The 22,995-nt window shown below is 44.9% G+C and overlaps 1 protein-coding gene across 1 annotated transcript in view; it reads left to right on the top strand.

Annotated features, from left to right (window-relative positions):
• MTHFD1L (methylenetetrahydrofolate dehydrogenase (NADP+ dependent) 1 like) overlaps nucleotides 1-22,995 on the top strand; it is a 346,407-nt gene that overhangs the window by 288,942 nt on the left and 34,470 nt on the right. Inside the window, exon 27 of the mRNA XM_073557652.1 lies at nucleotides 13,894-13,989. Within this exon, the coding sequence (XP_073413753.1) occupies nucleotides 13,894-13,983 (90 nt within the window). The 3' untranslated portion in view covers nucleotides 13,984-13,989. The remainder of the gene's footprint in view (nucleotides 1-13,893; nucleotides 13,990-22,995) is intronic.

Here is a 22,995-nt window from a genome sequence, read left to right as displayed (position 1 = left end):
CTGCCTCAAAGTTCGACGCACTGTGCGTTCAGAGATGCTCTTCTGCCTACCTTGGTTGTAACGGGTGGCAATTTGAGTCACTGTTGCCTTTCTATCAGCTCGAACCAGTCTGCCCATTCTCCTCTGACCTCTGGCATCAACAAGGCATTTCCGGCCACAGAACTGCCGCTCACTGGATTTTTTTTCTTTTTCGGACCATTCTCTGTAAACCCTAGAGATGGTTGTGCGTGAAAATCCCAGTAGATCAGCAGTTTCTGAAATACTCAGACCAGCCCTTCTGGCACCAACAATCATGCCACGTTCAAAGGCACTCAAATCACCTTTCTTCCCCATACTGATGCTCGGTTTGAACTGCAGGAGATTGTCTTGACCATGTCTACATGCCTAAATGCACTGAGTTGCCGCCATGTGATTGGCTGATTAGAAATTAAGTCTTAACACACAGTTGGACAGGTGTACCTAATAAAGTGGCCAGTGAGTGTATATACACACACGCACAGTTGTGGCCAAAAGTATTGACACCCCTGCAATTCTGTCAGATAATACTCAGTTTCTTCCTGAAAATGATTGCAAACACAAATTCTTTGGTATTATTATCTTCATTTAATTTGTCTTAAATGAAAAAACACAAGAGAGTGAAGCAAAAAGCAAAACATTGATCATTTCACACAAAACTCAAGCTTAATACTTGGTTGCACAACCTTTAGCCAAAATAACTGCGACCAACCGCTTCTGGTAACCATCAATGAGTTTCTTACAATGCTCTGCTGGAATTTTAGACCATTCTTCTTTGGCAAACTGTTCCAGGTCCCTGATATTTGAAGGGTGCCTTCTCCAAACTACCATTTTTAGATCTCTCCACAGGTGTTCTATGGGATTCAGGTCTGGACTCATTGCTGGCCACCTTAGAAGTCTCCAGTGCTTTCTCTCAAACCATTTTCTAGTGCTTTTTGAAGTGTGTTTTGGGTCATTGTCCTGCTGGAAGACCCATTACCTCTGAGGGAGACCTAGCTTTCTCACACTGGGCCCAACATTATGCTGCAAAATTTGTTGGTAGTCTTCAGACTTCATAAAGCCATGCACACGGTCAAGCAGTCCAGTGCCAGAGGCAGCAAAGCAACCCCAAAACATCAGGGAACCTCCGCCATGTTTGACTGTAGGGACCGTGTTCTTTTCTTTGAATACCTTTTTCTTTTTTTTTCTCCTGTAAACTCTATGTTGATGCCTTTGCCCATAAAGCTCTACTTTTGTCTCATCTGACCAGAGAACATTCTTCCAAAACGGTTTAGGCTTTTTCAGGTAAGTTTTGGCAAACTCCAGCCTGGCTTTTTTATGTCTCGGGGTAAGAAGTGGGGTCTTCCTGGGTCTCCTACCATACAGTCCCTTTTCATTCAGACGCCAGACGGATAGTACGGGTTGACACTGTTGTACCCTCGGACTGCAGGGCAGCTTGAACTTGTTTGGATGTTAGTCGAGGTTTTTTTATCCAACATCCGCACAATCTTGCGTTGAAATCTCTTGCCAATTTTTCTTTTCCGTCCACATCTAGGGAGGTTAGCTACAGTGCCATGGGCTTTAAACTTCTTGATGACACTGCGCACGGTAGACACAGAAACATTCAGGTCTTTGGAGATGGACTTGTAGCCTTGAGATTGCTCATGCTTCCTCACAGTTTGGTTTCTCAAGTCCTCAGACAGTTCTTTGGTCTTCTTTCTTTTCTCCATGCTCAATGTGGTACACACAAGGACACAGGACAGAGGTTGAGTCAACTTTAATCCATGTCAGCTGGCTGCAAGTGTGATTTAGTTATTGCCAACACCTGTTAGGTGCCACAGGTAAGTTACAGGTGCTGTTAACTACACAAATTAGAGAAGCATCACATGATTTTTCGAACAGTGCCAATACTTTTGCCCACCCTTTTTTTTTTATGTTACGTGTGGAATTATATCCAATTTGGCTTTAGACAATTCTTTTTGTGTTTTTTCATTTAATACAAATTAAATGAAGATAATAATACCAAAGAATTTGTGTTTGCAATCACTTTCAGGAAAAAACTGAGCATTATCTGACGGAATTGCAGGGGTGTCAATACTTTTGGCCACAACCGATTTTATATACTGTGTGTGTATGTATATATGTATATATGTATATATATATATATAGTATGTGTGTATATGTATGTATCTATAATAATAAATGCCCTAAGCAACTTCCGGTTGTAACAACTTCCGTCCAGTTGTAACCGGTGACGTCACCGCACACCTCTTTCCATGTTAACCCTCAACACACACAGTCCTCTCACCTTTCACCATCTCCACTCACTCTTTCACTCCACATACGACCCTTTCTCTCACTCCGTCTCATACTCACGCAGTCAGAGTGAGAGAAGGGGTCGTATGTGGAGTGAAAGAGTGAGTGGAGATGGTGAAAGGTGAGAGGAGTGTGTGTGTGTTGAGGGTTAACATGGCAAGAGGTGTGATGCTATCGCATCCTAATCCATAATCTAGTATGTGTGTGTATATATGTGTATGTATATATATATATATATATATATATATATATATATATATATATATATATATATATATAATGCTCAAGTGTGTGTATGTCTGGGATTGGCATCCGCACCGTCGCAGCTACAGCCACAAAATTTGGCACAGTCACACGTCTGGACCCCTAGAGTGTCCTAGGCTATGTTGTGAGATGAAATTTTAACCCCGCGCGTTCCAATTCACCAAACAATTTTGCCCCTATCTACATAATGGGGAAAAAGTGTGTATCAAGCCCCGCCCCTCATGATGTCATAATGGTTGCCATGGCGACGCTGATGTCATCATAGGTTGCAAGCCCCGCCACACATTATGATGTCATAACGGTTGACTATGGGATGGAGGATGTGTGATGGGTATATGGGCACTGGACTATGGGATGGAGGATATGTATGACGGGTATATGGGCACGGGTCTATGGGATGGCGGATATGTATGATGGGTATATGGGCACGGGACTATGGGATGGAGGATATGTATGATAGGTATATGGGCATGGGACTATGAGATGAAGGATGTGTGATGGGTATATGGGCACTCGACTATGGGATGGCGAATATGTATGATGGGTATATGGGCATGGGACTATGGGATGGAGGATGGGAGATGGGTATATGGGCATGGGACTATGGGATGGAGGATGTGTGATGGGTATATGGGCACGGGACTATGGGATGGAGGATAATTATAATATGCTATAACCAACCACAGTTAGTTAATATGCCCGGGCAGCGCCGGGCTCTTCAGGTAATATATACATACATACAGCCAAGGCATAAAAAAATTTGCATGCACACTGCCTGTAGCCACCACCAGAGGGAGTTTGGGTGCTTCCTCCATGCAATCTTATGTTCTCTATATATCTGTGTAGTAAGTGCCTAGTCGTTTCCTAAAAATGAGGGAATAAGGCCAATATTTTTTTAATGAATTTTTGCCTTTCGTGATATCCACTGTACGCAAGAAGTTCTGATGAGCCTTACATGTGTGGCACAAGAGTGAAGCGTGCTCTAGAGCGGAGTCTGCTCAGTCAGTGGCAGATGTCGGCTGTATAATACAGTTGACACTCTGCTCCATTGGCCACGATGTAGATGCTACAGTTAATAGCAATTGCAGCATCTAGATGGGTGAAGGGCACAGGGGCATCCTCTAGATCCAAACCCCCATGATTTCATTGTGCAATGTTGATGGTTGCAATGGCAATCCTAGACCAACCAATGGTCTCAGCATTTATTCGCTACGGTGGCCTATTAGGTCCTACTATAAACAAGAATTTAGTGTATTAGAGCAGTGATCAGACCATTGAAAGCTCAAGTGACAAAATTTGTAAAAATGTAATTAAAAATTAAAGCTCATGGAAAAGTTTTGCCCGTAAAAAAGCTAAATATATTTTTATGCATAAAAATATAAACAAAGAAATGAAATGTATATAATTTATTTGACATGCAAAAAAGTAAAGCGCAAAGTGATCAAAAGTCTTACACAAAGAAAAATGGTATAATCGAAAATGTCACATCATTCTTCGGAAAAGCAACCTATGACTGTAGCTCATAGAATATGGCGCGATAAAACATCTGTTTTTCACACTATAGAATTTGTTTTATGTGCATAAGATCAAATAAACTTAAATCTGGCCATAAATCTTTGTCATTTTACTGACCAGAAGAATAAAGTTGTCTTTTCACTAATTAACAGCATAAGAAAGCACTAGAAACATCTCCTGAATTGCTGTTTTTTTTTCCTTTTAAAATTCATTATCCCAAAAGTGTGTTGTACCCCAAAATGTTGCCTATAAAAACTTACTCCCCGTCATCTGATAATGAAAATGAAGGTGTTTCCCCCTGACTGGTGATTTGGCCTCCGAAAACCAGTCCAATAAAATCCTCACTCCCAATGCCAAATGCCCTCTTTGGAGCCCTGCAGTATGGGGTCCACAATTTCTTCCAGCCAAATTTGTGCTGCTTCTATTCCAAGCCCTACCTTGTGTCCAAACAACAGTTTTCGATTACATATGAAATATTGCTGTGTTTGGGAGAAAATATATGTTCTCCTCAAAGTAACTAGAGAAGTGAAGTAGTCCCTGGGTTAGAAAAAAATGTAGCAAATTGTCAAAAAAAAATTAAAAATTCGTCCTAAATATTTATAATTTAAAGGGGTCTGAATACTTTCCGTACCCGCTGTATAAGGGCATGTAGGTCATAGAAACATAAATAAAATTATACCTCAATATCTGCTATCCAGTCTTATTCTAGAGGAATTCACGGTTTTCTTAATATGTAAATGAGCCGTTAAGATCTATGGGCCGGACGCAGATCTTCCCGAGTCTGTTTCCAGAGCTCATTTTAAATGGAAGAGGGTGTTACGTGTGAGTCACGTAGATGAGGAGAGTAGACTGTCAGTCAATACATGTTTTATGCTGGTGACTTCCCATTTTGTGTAAAATACACTCTGGAGACAGAATCTCAGGGAGCTCTGTGCCTGTATAAATAGTTCTTAACAGCTCATTTACATTTTAAGAAAATCGTGGATATCTCACAAATACATAGGATCACAGGTATCATTTTGTTCAACTTTCTATGACGTACATGCTCATATAGATGGCTTAAGAGGTTAGATCCTACTGGCTGATTGCCTTCTAAGTTACCTTAAAAATGAAAATACCTTTTAAGCACTTACCACCTATATAAAGTATTATGTGTCACAAATAATCATTTTCCAGGACGTCCACCTGACAGCACTATGGAGGACGTCCTCCTCCTCCTTACAGGGACAGGAAAGCACACGAGAGGTTAAAAGGCCATGTCCCACCCCCTTTCCCTCAGTGTTTTTCCTGTCCCTGCACGGAGGGACACGCGAGAGCTTACCGGAGGGACCCAGGGGATCGTGCGGCCGGTCCAATCCTTCCCCTGTCAAGAGGTCCCGGGGCCGAAACTTCCCGGTGGGGAGTCCCTCGGCTCCAAAGGCCAGGAGCAGGACGGCGCTCCTGGAGGGAGCCGTTCCTCCCGGTGGGGGGGCTCTCGGCTCCAGGACGGGTCGGCTCCCCGCAGGCGGCTGGCCATGCGGGCACCGACAGAAGTGGGGCGGCGGGCCGAGTACCCGCAGGACGTCGCCGACGCTGGGCAGTGGAGGCCGGAGCACCATAGCAGGAACGGCTCCCTGCACGCGCCGAGCGCGGTCGCGCGCAGATGCCCGGCAGGAAGTGGAGGCGCGGCTTACCAGCGTCACATCCGGTGACGTCAGACGCCGGTTTCAAATCCAGGGCGCGCGCGCTCCTGGACCAAAGCGTTCTCTAGAGTCGTCACAGGTGGTTCCAGGCTGTGTGACTGCATCGGACGCCAGGGAATGGAAGGCAACACTGCATCTGGTGGAGGGGTAAGTGCGCATAGCGCAGACCACCCTCCCCACCCGTCCCCACAGCCCAGATCTGATGAGGTGCCCCTTATATTATCAGGAAAAGGGAACCCCGGCTGAGTCCCCCTCGGGGAAGGACCCGGCGAAAGCCACCGCCAAATCAGTCAGATGTCCGGTGTGCAGAGTAAAGCTGCCAGACACCTATAGCAAGACCCTATGCGGTCCCTGTACCTCCAGAGTCATAGGCGAGGAACAGCCATCTCTGCTTTCCGAAATGAGGTCACTGATAAGGGAAGAGATTCAGGCCTCTACGTCCCGGCGTCGATCCCCCAGCCCTGGGCCAGGTCGCAAGCGTCCGAGGTGGGAACCAGTCCCAGTATCAGAGGCGAGCCCTAGCGAGGAATCCGATTTCCGGAACTCAGATCAGGAGGAAGAAGGCGAGATCCTGGGGGATAGTCAGGAACAGAACAGAAAGTACCTATTCAGTCTGGAGGATACGGACGAGCTGGTACACGCGGTCAGAAATACCATGCAGATGGAAGAAGTCCCTAAGCCACAGTCCAGACAGGACTTAATGTTTGGAGGACTGGTGTCCCGCAAACAGGTGGTGTTCCCTGTGAGCGAGCACATCAAAGCAATGATCCAGGAGGAGTGGAAGGAAGCAGAGCGTCGGTTGACACTCTCCCGAAGCTTTAAAAATAGACTGCCCTTCGATCCCGAGGAAACTCGGGCGTGGGAAGAAGTCCCTAAGATCGACGTCCCGGTTGCCAAGGTTACGAAGAAATCGGCTATCCCAGCCGAGGACTCATCCGGTCTTCGAGACCCAATGGATAGAAAGGCGGACGTCTTGTTAAAAAGAACATGGGAGACGTCGGCGGCCCTGATTAGAGCCAACATAGCAGCCACCTCGGTGGCCAGGTCTATGTTCCTGTGGTTGGGGCAGTTGGAGGAAAACCTAACCAACAAGACCCCGAGGTCAGAGATACTAGCATCTCTTCCTCTTTTGAAATCAGCCACGGCGTTCCTGTCGGATACGTCTGCGGAATCAGTTAGGTTTGCGGCCAGAAACAGCTCCCTCTCTAATGCGGCCCGGAGAGCAGTCTGGCTTAGATCCTGGTCGGGGGATAACCCTTCTAAGGCCAAGTTATGTGCCATCCCTTTCTCGGGTCTGAGGGTGTTTGGTCCAGCCCTGGATAATATCCTTGAGCTGGTGTCTGATAAGAATAAGGGATTTCCGGAAGAAAAGCCCAGGCGGTCCCAGTCCTTTCGGAGAGGCTCCTTCTTCAGAGGACAGTCAGAGTTTGGGGGCCGGGCGAGGTCTAATAGAAGCTCCTACAGAGGCTCCTTCAGCCAAAGTGGGAAGAACAGAGGTCCCCCATTTGCATCGACATCTAGGTCGAGGAGACAATGACGCCATAGGCATTGGGGGGAGACTTCGCCACTTTGCAGCAAACTGGTCGCGAGTCACCAACAATCAGTGGGTCCTCAGAACCATCAGCGAAGGTTACAGGATAGAGCTCTATTCTCCTCCCCCCGACAGATATATTGCCCCCACTGTCGTCCAGGAGGACTCCGCAATGTGGTCGGATCTTCAGGACATGTTAGACTCAGGGGTCATAATACCAGTTTCACCATCAGAAAGAGGAAAAGGTCACTACTCTTCCCTGTTTGCAATTACAAAGAAATCCGGCGAGGCCCGCACCATCATAAACCTGAAGCCACTAAATGCTTGGGTCAGATACAGGAGGTTCCGGATGGAATCAATCCGATCCGCAATTCCTCTGATAGACAGGGACGCAGTTATGTGCACCCTAGACCTAAAAAAGGCATATTATCAGGTTCCTATTCATCCCTCATCCCAAAGCCTACTAAGGTTCGCGATCAGTTCACTAGCCCGGACCTGCCATTTCCAGTTCCAGGGTCTTCCATTCGGGCTGGCCTCAGCTCCCAGGATCTTTACAAAGCTGGTGGTAGAGGTGGTGGCCTACCTGAGAGATCAGGGTATTGTGATTGTGCCGTACCTGGACGACTTCTTACTGGTGGCAAGATCCAAAGAAGCGCTCATCCGAGACAGGATCCGAACAACTACTGTGATGGAGTTCCTGGGCTGGGTGATCAACTGGGAGAAGTCGGACCTCACACCAAACACCAGAAAGGTATTCCTGGGAGTCCTCCTAGACTCAGCCGACAGAATATCCTGGCTACCCGAGCAGAAGCAGAAGTCCATTCAGGCCAGAACCAGAGGTCTGTTGAAGCGTCAATGCTCCATAAGGGAAGCAATGGAGGTCCTGGGCCTCATGACGGCTTGCATCCAGTGTGTCCGTTGGGCCCAATTCCACTCGCGGTTGTTACAAAGAGAAATTCTCGCGAGGTGGGACAGGAGTCAGGCGTCGCTAGACAAACCCCTAAGACTCTCAGGACGAGTAAAGGAGTCCCTTCGCTGGTGGTTACAGGCCAGGAACCTTCAGGTGGGCGTGCATTGGACAACCTCTCCATACGTGGTAGTCACCACAGACGCAAGTGCGTGGGGATTGGGAGCCCACATAGAAGGGAAGATCTTCCAGGGGAAGTGGCCAGCAAGCATCAAGGCCAGATCCTCCAATTTCAAGGAACTCTTCGCGGTCTGGGAAGCGTTGCGGAGAAACCGGTCGGTACTAAAGAGTCGTCATGTTCGCATTTTATCCGACAATACAACGACAGTGGCATTCCTGAAACACCAAGGAGGAACCAGGCATCAACCACTACAGGCACTGGCGGAAAAGATATTCACGTGGGCAGAACGGACAGTTCGATCCGTGACCGCGGTACATCTAGAGGGTTCCCAAAACGAAGTGGCGGACTACCTGAGCAGACAACAGATCCACCCGACAGAGTGGGAATTGAACATAGAGATCTTCAACCAGCTTTGTCAGCGCTGGGGGAACCCCAGTATAGATCTCTTCGCAAGCCGCAAGAACTCGAAGGTTCCCAGATTCTACTCCCTAAATCCGATGGACCATCCAGAGGGCGTAGACGCCCTGAGTCAGACTTGGGGAGAATCCCTCTCTTATGCGTTCCCACCACTGGCCCTCATACCGGCAGTGCTCAGAAAGATACGCGAGGACCACGCAAGAGTGATATTGATAGTGCCATACTGGCCGAGGAGAAGCTGGTTTTCCCTTCTGGGAGCCATGGCAGTAGAAGATCCAGTCGAGCTGCCCTTGTGGGAGAACATCATCCACCAGGGCCCGATCCACCACCCGGACCCAGCAAGACTCCATCTATCGGCTTGGATCCTGAGAGGAACATCCTGAAGGCAAAGGGATTGTCGGAGCAGGTCATATCCACCCTACAGGCCAGCAGGAAGCCGGTGACGTCGGCAATTTATCGGAAGATATGGAAGAGATTCTGTTTGGAGGGTGGCAGATCCGGGCTCGTGGCAGGTACCCCGGATCTCCCTAACATACTAGGGTTCCTGCAGGCAGGTTTTAATAAAGGCCTCAAGCCCAGTACTCTAAAGGTCCAGGTTTCAGCTTTGAGCGCCTTCTATGATTATCAGTTAGCTGCACATCCCTGGGTGATAAGGTTTATAAAAGCCACACAGCGCCTGCGCCCCACGATTAGGCAGCTCACCCCGCCATGGGACCTGGGCCTGGTACTTCGGTTCCTCTGCTCGGACACTTTCGCCCTTAGTGAGAAGATAGCCATCCCTGCTCTCACTCGTAAAACGGCCTTTCTAGTAGCCATTACCACGGCCAAAAGAATAGGGGAGATCCAGGCCCTTTCCACTAAGGATCCATACCTCCAGATAAGAGAGGATAGTATAATCCTAAGGTTAGACCCGGCATTTACCCCGAAGGTAGCCTCTACAAGAAATCTGAACCAGGAGGTAGTGTTACCCTCTTTCTGCGATAATCCCCGAAATGAGAAGGAGCGGCGGCTCCACTCGCTAGACGTGAGGCGCGCAGTTATAGAATACCTAGAGGCCACCAATAGTTGGCGTATCGACCCGAACCTGTTCGTTCTCTTTGGTGGTAGGAATAAAGGGAAGAAGGCCTCTAAGGCGTCCATAGCGCGTTGGATTACCTCAGTAATCTCGAACGCTTACCAGGCTGAAGGCGCCAGCCCGCCTGATTCCTTAAAAGCCCACTCTACAAGGGCGGTATCGGCCTCATGGGCCGAGCGGGCGGGGCGTCAGTTGATCAAATTTGTCGAGCGGCAACCTGGGCTAGTCTTAATACATTCTGCAAACACTACAAACTAGATGTGTTAGCTGGCCAACAAACCGCATTCGGGAGAAAAGTTCTCCAAGCAGTAATCCCACCCTGAGGAGGTGCTTTGGTACTCTCCATAGTGCTGTCAGGTGGACGTCCTGGAAAATAGGTATTAGACCTACCGGTAATGTTTCCAGGAGTCCATCCTGACAGCACGGGTAGTTCCCTCCCTGTTATGTTATACTATGTTGTATTATGTTATGTCATATGCTGTAATATGATTGTTTCATTAAACCGTTACTAGCATCATCCACCTTGTGGTACTTGTCAAATCACTGAGGGAAAGGGGGTGGGACATGGCCTTTTAACCTCTCGTGTGCTTTCCTGTCCCTGTAAGGAGGAGGAGGACGTCCTCCATAGTGCTGTCAGGATGGACTCCTGGAAACATCATTACCGGTAGGTCTAATACCTATTTTCAGAACCATTGGGGTCGGAAGAAGTTATGTAAAATTATTTCCACATAAAGTTACACATATCAGAATCGAAAAATGGATTTTGGTTGGGAATGTCAAAACTGGACTTCTGTTGTAAGGGGTTTTAATGTAAACCATGAATTTGAGTGTGTGTGTGATCCAATCTCATCATGGTAAAGGAGACCTATCTACTTTGACATATCACTGTCTGTTCTACCGACGTTGTCACCATAGCCAAACCAAGAGGTTTTCATATAAATCATGTGCCATACCTAAATTCAAGCTCATGAGTTTCCAGAAAACTGTAGATTTCTCCAAGACGGCAAGCCTGACCACACAATGTTCCTGCAATGATTCGCTACGGAGGAAATGTAGAATTACATGACTGTACTTAAGATGAATGGCGTCCATGTTATATCAATGGACTGAGACCCCATCTGTCCTTTTATATCCCCAAATGGAGCAGTTGAACAGCGTTTGTGCTGATGGGACATTTCCGTCAGTGCAGAAAGTAATCTGAAGGAATAGGCTTAGTTTGTGCCATTTTCAAGGATTGTACTAACTGGATACCGTATGTTGTATGTTTTGTATAAAATACAAAGATTTTATTGTTGGTTACAAACAAACACAAAATCCAGCCAGACACTCATGATTTGTCTAATCAAATTATCTGAGATAATTGTGTTGCCGTGAAATTGAGTTCCATTAAGCTTGATTGAAGTTCTTGTGGGTCACTTGGATATACAACATAATCAATGTCAGGGATCTAAAACATGTGGCCTGCATGGGATTATAAGCCATCCCTGGATGTGGGTCATAGGAAATGAGGGCCATCTTTATGGTCGGCCAAGGCTTCAAGGTGCCCATGACCAGATTGCTCTCATGAGGTTGGCAGCACATCGCCGTCACAATGAATTGTAGGTAGGTAGGAAAGACCACATGTGTTATGGGCTCACCATGTGTGGTGGATCCTCCAACAAGTGGGCATACTGAAACACAGTGGGTAACCCTTTTTTTTTTTATTAACTGGGATAAAAGTGGCTAATAGTTAATGGGGGGCACAGTGTTGACTTATTAATTTAGATTATGACTGGTAGGTTTGCTCAGTAACCAAATATGTATTTTTGGTGTGGTTCAGATCTGTATTTAGGGGTGCGGTGTGCAGACTTTGTATCTGTCGAGGACAATGTCAGTGTAGCCCCAGTCTCAATTTAAGAATACAACCCGAGCCCTAACAGGATTTTTCTAAGGGTATGTGCACACGCTGCGGTTTTGGCCCTGCGGATCCACAGCAGTTTCTGCTGCGGTGTACAGTACCATTAAAATCTATGAAAAACAAAAAAAATTCATGCACATGCTGCTGATTTTTCCGTGCGGATTTGCTGTGGTTTCTAATCCGCAGCATGTCAATTCTTTGTGCGGATTCTGCAGCAGTTTTACGCCTGCTCCATGATCAGGGCAAAGCCGCAGGCTAATCTGCAGATAAACCGCAGGTCTTTTGACCTGCAGATTTACCTGCGGATTTTGCAAAATCCACGCTGAAAAATCCGCAGCACAATCTGCAACATGTGCACTAAGTGGCTGCAGACCCAATTTTTATTTTGCGATCTCTGTTTTATATAGTCAAATCTGCAATCTATTCTTTTCATTGGCGGGCTATAATAAACTTGTTAAACGGGAATTCTCATTCAGGGAAACACAGCAATTTTCTGTACACCATGTAAAACACATGCTGCTGTTTTTTTGTTTTTAGGGTGGAACCTGCAATATATAAACAAAAAAAACACCATCCTCACAAACTTTTAGAAACTATGGGGTTTTTTTTTTGTTTCTTAGTGGATTTGACCCCTAGACCCCCCCCCCCCATTCATCAAAATGTTTTCTAATGTAAAAGTGCTTGATACGTCACAAAATTTTTGGACAACTCATAACTGAGACAAATTTTTCTATTTGTCAGTTTTACGCCAGCTTGGTCAAAAGAGTGTGGCCAAGTGCCACCTAAAAATCTAAAATTTCCAATACAAATGTACTCAACCTCTGACTAGTCAAATTCCGGCAGTTGCACAAGGCCGCTAAAAGATGCACCAAATCCATTAGGAAGCACAAGGAATAATGAATTGTCGCAGCTTCTCCTGCTCACCTTTCATCAAAAGTGAAGTATGAAATGTCTATTTTTTTTTTTTTTTTTTGCATGAAAAAGAAAATTGATTATAAGTAAGACACTGTACACAAATTGCATTTTTCTTTTTCTACAGTGCATATATAATTTCCTTTTGAGTTGTGTGTGTGTGTGCACGTTTATTTGGCAAATTCTAATTTTAAAGGGATTGGCCATCAATATCAGATCATGAGGTGCAACACACACGATCACTGTTGCTGGCAGCTGCTGGATATTCTCGGATGCTGCCAGTATACTGCAGCTCCGTCATTTCTATAGTGGCTGCGGCTGAGTACCACAGATCCACCCCGTGAGCCATTGAATTTGGGGTGGATCTGTACTGCTCGGCCGCGGGCGCTATAGTTTTGATAGTTTATTCCAGCAGCATCCAAGAGCAGCTGGCTGCCGACTACAACAGCTGGTCAGCGGGGTTACAAAATGTCGCACCCCCACCTATCAGATATTGATAACCTATTAAGGTAGCAGCCAACCTTTTTAAGGTCAAAAAAGTGAGCTGAACTTTGAATTGATTGTGTTCTCACAAATCATTCAATTAATACTGAACAAACTCCATCTACATTTCTGTTACCTGTTGTGTGTCCAGGTTCAAGCACAATCGAAAGTCATGTCTCAAGATGTGGTGGGGAAAGTTCCCTTATTGTGGTTGCTTATGGACCCTTAAAGCAGTATTCCCATTTTATACAGTGATGACATATTAGTAGATGCTGCTGTATGAAATGTAATCACTTGACAATATGTGAAATAGCCCATTAAAAATATAACCGAGAAACTTGTGGTTTTGATACAAAATGTTTGCACCCTCTCACCCACAAACCTACAACACAATCTCTGCCATTGTTAGCACTGTTCTTGTTTTAAGTCGAGGCCCTTTCCCCCCACGTACTTGACCGGTTGACTGCATACTCCACGCCCATCCTTAGCCTTTCCACTTATCCTTTGCTTCATGATTAACCATGCTCTGCTGTTGTATGCAGCAGGACATACCACACTTCTGCCGAGTTATAAGAGAACAAAAAAAACCTTTATTTGCCTCTGTATAAAATTAGGCAAACAGGAATACTATATGAACCTATAGAATTGTACGGGCAATGTTACTGATCAGTAGAAATAAAAAATCTTTTTTTTTTTTTTTTTTTTACTTTTTCCCACAGATGAGTACCATGCCAGGGCTACCAACAAGACCTTGTTTCTACGACATTGATCTTGATCCTGACACTGAAGAAGTAAAAGGATTGTTTTAGCCAGAGGTAAAGTATTTATTTTTTTGTTATCCATTTTAATTTCAGAAGTGTTAAGGGATGAATTTAATGCCAGAATTTTTTTCAATCCCATTCTACTTTCTTAAGTATTGTAACGCCATCAGGTTTAGCATTTATTCCAACAAAGATGAAGAGTCGTCAAAAGGCCTAAGGTTCGTTACCATGGTAAGGTCTGTATATTGGCACCTGAATTCCCCATGACTCCATGCAAGCCATAGGCTCGTATATGTAAGACATTGTAAAACATCCTTTATGTTGGTGTTCTGGTAAACTGTAGGAAATTATTCAGTCATTCTCCTTATAGCTCAATATATTTCTGTTAAAAGTAGATTTGAGGATTCTTAATTTTTTCACTAATCTTTTCTAAAGAATATTGTTCCTTTAACTGAATGGAGTAACCGCCTCTGTATCCCATTCATATTATTCAAAGCACTATTTCACAAAATAGCATCCTGCCTTCATTACTTCTAAGTACTTAGAAATGGAAATTGGCGCAGTAGTGAAACTCTGTCATTAAGTACCAGTTTCATGGGACACTAAATGAGATTTCTTGCTTTTTACGGGCTAACGTGTTTACCGTGATCTAAATCTTAATGTGAGTAGCAGGCTGGAATGGCATCATATGTGGCTGAAATTATCCTTTGACTATATCCTTAGCTTATAAGATGTCGCTTAAGTGCCAGCTGCTATAACCTTTACAATTTTTTCCATATGCTGTATTTTTAGTTTTGAAAAAAAAAAGTACATTTTTTTCTCCTGTTTTTTAAGAATTAAGGGTGAAAGATCGAGACTCTCATCATATTGGAGCAGGCTTGATCACGATAGTCTAGGAAATCCAAATCTTTACCTTTTTGTTAAAGGAAAGTTTAATATTAGTCTTTAGGTCTGCCAAATCTTATGGGGTATGGCAATTCTCACAAGATCACATTGAAAAAGACTTGACAAGTGGTGTGACTTAGCTGGTGGATACAGAGAGTGTTTTTACTTGTGCTCCTAAGCAGGTAGGACTGGGACTGAAATTCAGCCCTGGCATTTGCAGTCACACAAACCTATGTTGTCCCTGTCTCCAAGCAACAGATGTTGATATATTACTAATATTACCCTGGATGGAGGAAAGCAAGATTTGCTACAAGTCCAATATTTTTACTGATACCTGTGGCCTGCAGGGATAAGTGACGGAGTCGGCGACTTTGTGCTCCGTCACAACTGTTAACAGAATGGGTGTCTTGAGAACACCAATTCCGCTAACGACTTGGCAGCCCATGACCAAACACACCCTTCTGGCATTTGCCAGAATTGCCAGATGGCCAATCCAGCCCTGCTCCTAAGTATTCTGCTATTTGCTATCCTGTAAGTTTATGCACAGTACACATATATTCATGAAGAGTATAAATAAACATACACTTCAGATTTTCTTTGAAGATTCTTGGAACTTACATGCCTGTATATTTTAGTCCTCATCAGTGGCATAAAATGATTCCCAGAATTTTTTAAGTAGGAGTTAGAATGGCTCCGACACCTTTTAGTACTGCAAGGATGAGAGGTATTTTGCTTTTCAGAAATTCCCATATTGTGACCCTAAGTGTCTGATAGCTGCAAAGTCACCGGAATATAAAGATATTAATATGTTTCTCTAAAGGTTCTGTCACACTTAGCGATGTACCAGCGATCCCGACCAGCGATATGACGCGGTCAGGATCGCTGGTACATCGCTAAGTGGTCGCTAGTGAGCTGCCACACAGGCAGATCTCACCAGCGACATCGGTGGGGACGGGGGTCACTACTTACCTGTCACACTAGGCGATCCTGCGTCCTCCCGCCAGGCTCCACGCTCGTCGCTCATCTCTCCACAGGAAGCGCCGCAGGAAGCTGACGACGAAAAACAGTCCTGGACGTTCTCACACGATCAGCGATAACCAGCGGGGGAGCGGGCCGTTGGTAAGTATCAGACACAGCGATATCGCTATAACGTCACAAGTTATAGCGATATTGCTAGCGATATCGCTTAGTGTGACAGTACCTTTAGTCTCAGACAATGCCTGAGGATAGATGGAACCCCCAGCGGAAGATTCCCTATAATAAAGTAGATGACCACTGTGGACGCCGTCTGGTGTGGTGTTTTTTTAAGCGTACATAAAGGTGCAGTCTGCCTCACTTTTGTGAACCTCTTAAAAGCCGGATACCGCCAGACTGAGCCAATAGTAACTCTGCTGCCCCAGTAATGAATGCCTTGAGGGTTTCCTCCGATTCACGTATTTTGAAGATTTATGTGGAAACTTTGATGTGAGTTCTTGACATAGAGCACACGATAAATGTCAGTTGATCCAAAATGTTCTGTACCCCAAAAAGCCACCAACAAAATCTTCTACTCAACCAGGCCTGCGGAGTCAGTAAGCCGAACCTCTGACTTCTCAATTTCCCTGACTCCCGTCTCCGACTCCACAGCACAGCCTCTTTACTGAGCATGTACGTAAAGTGCAGCACAGATTCATATCAACTAAAAGCCGAGTTCCTTACATCGGGAATAGAACAGACATTTATAGGACATTTCATAACTTTCCCAAATTCTTATGAAAAAATTTACAGCACATACTGCATTGTACAGTACTGCTGTACCCAATTTATTAAATATTTTTGGAGTTGGACCATTTTATACCAACTCAGACGCCATCAAAATTGGACACAGGCTTCACGACTCCAAACCCACAGCCCTGTACTGCATCCAAAACAATCAAATAACAATTACTTGCTCATGTCCGTCATCTGTTAACAGAAATATAAGGGCTGTTCAATTTGCTGGTAGCACAAAAGCACTGGAAAAGTGACTTCGCTCCCGCAAAAAGAAAACCAGTGAAATCTGCTCTCACAAATCCAAATGCCCCCTCCTCCTGAGCCTGTTTGCCTAAATTGCAGTGTGCGTCCACATATTTGGCATTACGGTAACGATGAGAGCCTGCTTAATTACGTGGTACAAGTCTCCAGAAGCACAAGCTATGTATAATGTACTGGGTACTGCACGGTATAGGCACTACAGTGAGAGGATTGCATTTTCACTCTGCAATGTCCATTGCAGCTTGTTTCTGGAAAACACCCATAGAGTCAAAATCATAACTACACCCATAGATTAATTCCCAGACAGGTGTAATTTCCAAATTTGGGTTAATTGAGGGGGGATTCTGCTCTTCTGGCACTTTAAGGCTCTGTACTTGGAGTCTGCAAACTATTCTGTGAACGCTACTCTACTCTTTGAGAACAAATTTTCCTGTGTGGTCAAACAATAACAGCCACATATGGGGTATTGCCACGTTTACGAGAAATTGTGTAGCAAATTATATGGTAATTTTTAAACATTTTCCCCTGTGAAAATGTAAAATCTGGGGCCAAAACCACATTATAGTGATAAAAATGTAGTTTTTTTGCTTCACCACATAATTGAATAACATTTTGTGAAACGCTTATGGTGTCGATATGCTCAATGCACCCCTAGATGATTTTATTAAAGGTGTTTCTAATATTTGGTCACTTATGGGGGGAGTCCTGCTCTTCTGGCACCTCAGAGGCTCTGCTAATGTGACATGGCACCCACAAACCGTTACAGGCAAATCTGCACTCCGATATGGTGCTCCTTCCTTCTGAACATTGCACTGTTCCTAAAAAGTAGTTTCTGATCACATTTAGGGCATTGTCATGCTCAGGAGAAAATAGATCACAAAATTTGTTAGGCAATGTCTCCTATTAATCCTTTTGAAAATTAAAACAAACTAAACAAAACAAACATTTCGGTGGGAAAAAATGTTGCTTATCATTTTCCCAGCCCAGTGTTATACAATGACAATTCTGTGAAATATCTGTGGGTTTAAAATGCTCACTACACCTCTAGAGGAATTCTTCGGGCAGGTTTGGTTTCCAAAATGGGGTCACTGATGGGGGTATCTGCTGTTTTGGAGCCTTGGCCACTCTCCAAATGCGTCACGGCTTCCACAATCTATTCCAGACAATTTTGCACTCCAAAAATCAAATAGCGCTCCTTCCCTTCCAAGCCCTGCCATGTGCCCAGACAAGAGTTTCTGACCACGTATGAGGTATCCCTCTATTTAGGAGAAATTGCACAACAAATTATATGGTCCCTTTTTTCCTGTTACCTTTGTGAAAATGAAAACTACATTTTTGGGGAAAAAAAACAATTTTCCCAGGACGTCTCTCATGATAGTACAATAGGAGGTAGTCTTACTCATCCTCTAGGGACAGGAAACACAAGAGAGGTTAAAAGCCCTCACTTCCACCTCACTACCACCTGTTTTTCCTGTGGTTGGGCCTGTTCATTGTGGTCTGAACACAGGATGTATAATGCGAATGTGTGAATTCAACCTTAAGCCCCCATATACATTAGAGTAACAGAGACCAAATCTGCTGATATCGATGAGTTTGGCTGGCATTTAAATATGTATGGTGATCCCACCCCCCACCTCACCCTTGGTTCATACTTTTCTTCTTGGCGACATTGGCTACCACCAGAGATATTTTTCATGAATTTCATAGCAATCAGCCGAGTGAGCGCTCCTGTATATGGGAGAGTAGGGCCAGACAGAGAAGCCATCGCATGCAAATTATAAATCTGGAGATATCATTTGCAATGTCTTCTGGAACGTCTTGCCCAAAAGTGGTTAAGGGTGTGAGGGACTACAGTCATGGCCAAAAGTTTTGAGAATGACAAATATTAATTTTTACAAAGTCTACTGCTTCATTTTTTCTAATGGCAATTTGCATATACTCCAGAATGTTATAAAGAGTGATCAGCTTAACAGCAATTACTTGCAAAGTCAATATTTGCCTAGAAAATGAACTTTATCCCCCCAAAACACATTTCAACATCATTGCAGCCCTGCCTTAAAAGGACCAGCTAAGGCTAGTTTCACACTAGCGCTTTTGATCGCAGCGACGGCCTGCGCACGGCTGCCGCTAAGCCCCGCCCCCTGCCGCGCCTCCACCGGTAGCTTCGCCTACCGGCGCATGACGCTGCATGCGTCCTGCGTCCCCTATCTTTATCACTGGGGGCGCAGGCCGTGCGCAGTATGCGTTTGGCGGCGCATGCGCCTTTTTGACGGTGCGCCGAGCGCAACCAAACTGCAGCGGGTTGCGTTTGGCGCAGGTTGGCGCACCGTCAAAAGGACGGAGCTACTGGCGGAGGCGCGGCAGGGGGCAGGGCTTAGCGGCGGCCGTGCGCAGGCCGTCGCTGCGCTCAAAAGCGCTAGTGTGAAACTAGCCTAACATCGTTTCAGTGATTGATCTCCAGCCCTGCCCTCATCAACACCCACACCTGTGTTAATGGAGCAATCTATCATGATTAAGTAAGAATGACACCACTGGACACTTTAAAAGGAGGCTGGTGCTTGGCATCATTGTTTCTCTTCTGTTAACCATGGTTATCTCTAAAGAAACACGTGCAGTCATCATTGCACTGCATAAAAATGGCCTAACAGGGAAGAGTATCGCAGCTAGAAAGATTGCACCTCAGTCAACAATCTATCGCATCATCAAGAACTTCAAGGAGAGAGGTTCCCTTGTTGCCAAAAAGGCTCTAGGGCGCCCAAGAAAGACCAGCAAGCGCCAGGACCGTCTCTTAAAAGTGTTTCAGCTGCGGGATCGGGCTACCAGCAGTGCAGAGCTTGCTCAGGAATGGCAGCAGGCAGGTGTGAGTGCATCTGCACGCACTGTGAGGCGGAGACTCTTGGAGCAAGGCCTGGTCTCAAGGAGGGCAGCAAAGAAGCCACTTCTCTCCAGAAAAAACATCATGGACAGACTGATATTCTGCAAGAGGTACAGGGAGTGGACTGCTGAGGACTGGGGTAAAGTCATTTTCTCTGATGAATCCCCTTTTCGATTGTTTGGGACATCTGGAAAACGGCTTATTCGGAGAAGACGAGGTGAGCGCTACCATCAGTCTTGTCTCATGCCAACTGTCAAGCATCCTGAAACCATTCATGTGTGGGGTTGCTTCTCAGCCAAGGGAATGGGCTCTTCTCAGTCTTGCCTAAAAACACAGCCATGAATAAAGAATGGTACCAGAGAGTAACTGCTGGATGGTGAAGCAAGTTTAGGGAAGAGACCTGAGCATGTCTTAACTAGAGACAAGTGCATAGTCAAGGGGATGGCCAAATTCATTTCCATGAGGTCAGGTGGTCCAAAGGTGAAATCCAGGAACAAGAACCATGTAACGCAAACAACGTCAATCCACGTTCGCAAACCAGTGTAGGAATATGAATACAAGAACTGGCAGCTAACTTTGCTTTGGAGATTTAAATATGACACTTTGCACCACTGCCACGCTGGCTTGCTTATTGATCTGCAGAAGATTTGCTGGAGCCAGGATAATGAGAAACTAGTAATGTTTGTTATTGGCGAGCCGGTGCACACAATGTCCAGTGGGTGCGGTCTGCACTTTTCCATCCTGTAAGCACTAGCAGAATTTAGTTACGTGCATTGCATGGCACCCACCCTGGAGGGAGACACCACCTCCTCCAGCTGTCAGCGCCACTTCGATGAATGTTGCAGCAATGTCTAACAGTTGCAGAAGTAGGATAAAGTGTTTGTACCATTGTAATAATTCAAGGTTATTGTACATGGTAAGAGCGTAAGTCCATGGCATAATCAGCAAAAATGAGCTTTGCTTTGGAAAGGCCTCTAGTATATTATAAATAATGAACAAAGTTCCATAAAATTTATTATTTTGTCCTTAAATTTAAAGCTTAACTGTTACAGCTTAACACTTCCTGTGTGAGAAATTGGATGGACATGGATTTTCATATGGTGTAAAACTCCTTTACTACCTGGTAGATTAAACCCTTAGCGTATTCATTGGACATCATAGAGTTGCCTCAGTCGCTGTGTTTGCAATCCCCTAGGCAAGCAAAGTCTCACGTGATATTCTGTTAAGTTGACTGCCATTTGGACAACCAATTTCTTTTCTGTTATTAGAGCATATGCATGTCATAAAGGGGTCCACTGCTTTGGCCAAATCAACTTAACAAAGTAATGCCATCTAATAAAACCCACAGATGCGTGTAGCTATACAGGACACACATGTCACGTGTGAAGACTTCTTTCTTTGTTTTTAGTTTTTTTTACGGTATGTGCAATTCCAAAAAAAGTTGGGAAGCTGTGTAATATGTAAAGAAAACAAAACTACGATGATTTGAAAATCTTATATGCATATTTTATTCACAACAAACCTCAGATCAGAAATTGAAGATTGGACATTTTTCCATTTTATTTTTTTAAATTAACGATTGTAGAAATTGGTGGCATCAACATATCTTAAAGTTTGGATAGGACCATGTCTACAATTGTGTAGCACCCCCTCTTCTGTTAATCAGTCTGTAAGCATCTTGAAGTGAGGAGACCTATTGCTGGAGGTTTGGAAGAGGAATATTGACCCGTTCTTGTCTATGTAGGATTCTTGAAACTAAACAGTCCGGGACCATCACTGCTGTTTTTTGGTGGGGTACATAACAACATAGTAACATAGTTATTAAAGGGAACCTGTGACCCCCCCCAGGCGTTTTTAAGTAAAAGAGCCACCTTGTGCATCACTAATGCTACATTCTGTCAAGGTGGCTCTTTTACTTAGCGTCCCTTCCACCGCAGAAATAATCGTTTTTAAAATTATTCAAAAATACCTGAATTTTGACAGGGGCGCAGGTCTTTCCCCCTCTGACAGACATCTCGCATCCATCAGTCATTTCTGTCTTCAGTATTTGGCACAGCCTCCTCAGTGTTCTTCTGAAATGCTGGCGCTTGCGCTGTACTATAGTTTCGTGGGCATGCGCAGTTAGCGCTACCCGACGTGCCCATGCTCTCATATCGCATCCCGGCCTTCATATCGCACGGCCAGAGATCCCGCCCGCAGTCGCTTATGATTTATTCACACTGCGGGGCTGGGAATCTTGGGCATGAGAGCCGCAGAGAACTACTGCCTTAACCTAACCTGCCTTAACATGTTGATCCAGAGGAAGGCAAAAAAAAAACCATGTGCAAACAGTAAGGTTCACATTGGGGAAAAAAATTACTTCCCGACTCCACATACGGTAATCAGACTAGTTCCCTGGATCAACGCAATATCAAGGAAACTAGTATATATAACCTGTAACATTATACTTTTCAAGAAAGGCATCCAGTCCTTTCTTAAATTTTAGTAGGGAATCACTCATTACAACATGATACGGCAGAGAGTTCCATAGTCTCACTGCTCTTACAGTAAAGAATCCATGTCTGTGATTATGCTGAAACCTTCTTTCCTCCAGACGTAGAGGAGGCCCCCTTGTCCCAGTCACAGGTCTAAGAGTAAAAAGATCATTAGAAAATCTTTGCACTGTCCCCGCATATATTTATACATTGTAATAAGATCACTCCTAAGCCTTCGTTTTTCCAAACTAAATAACCCCCTAGTGTAATTACCTATCTTGGTATTGCAGACCCCCCCAGTTCCCTAATAACCTTGGTCGCTCTTCTCTGCACCGGCTCTAGTTCATCTATGTCTTTCTTATACACCGGAGATCAGAACTGTACGCAGTATTCTAAGTGTGATCGCACTAGTGACTTATATAGAGGTAAAATGTTCTCCTCATGAGCATCTATGCCTCTTTTAATGCATCCCATTATTTTATTTGCCTTTGCAGCAGCTGCCTGTGGAGCACCCTGCGGGGCCTGGGGGTACTGCAACTGGCGTCACGAACAGGATTTAGCAAGCCTAGCAAAGCTGGGTACTGTGTGCCATAGACTTAATAAAATTGTGTGCTAAAGACTTTACTGAGCTTTCAAATAATCGCCATAACTATGTCATACAGCGCGTGCAAGCAGAGAGGGACGTGCAATTGTGGACAGAGCCAGAAATAAAGCACGATGCGAAGCCCCTGCCCGTTCTCTGACGTTAGTGAGCGAGTGAAAAAAACATGAAGAAAATGCTCAACGCGGGTGAAGATTCAGCAGCGGTCGCAG

Source organism: Dendrobates tinctorius, unplaced genomic scaffold (assembly GCF_039654945.1).
Source record: "Dendrobates tinctorius isolate UK_male_01 unplaced genomic scaffold, ASM3965494v1 ptg000250l, whole genome shotgun sequence".
In the NCBI taxonomy this organism is placed as follows: domain Eukaryota; kingdom Metazoa; phylum Chordata; class Amphibia; order Anura; family Dendrobatidae; genus Dendrobates; species Dendrobates tinctorius.
Note: the sequence above shows the minus strand (reverse complement) of the source record. Positions and strands in the feature narration are given on the sequence as shown.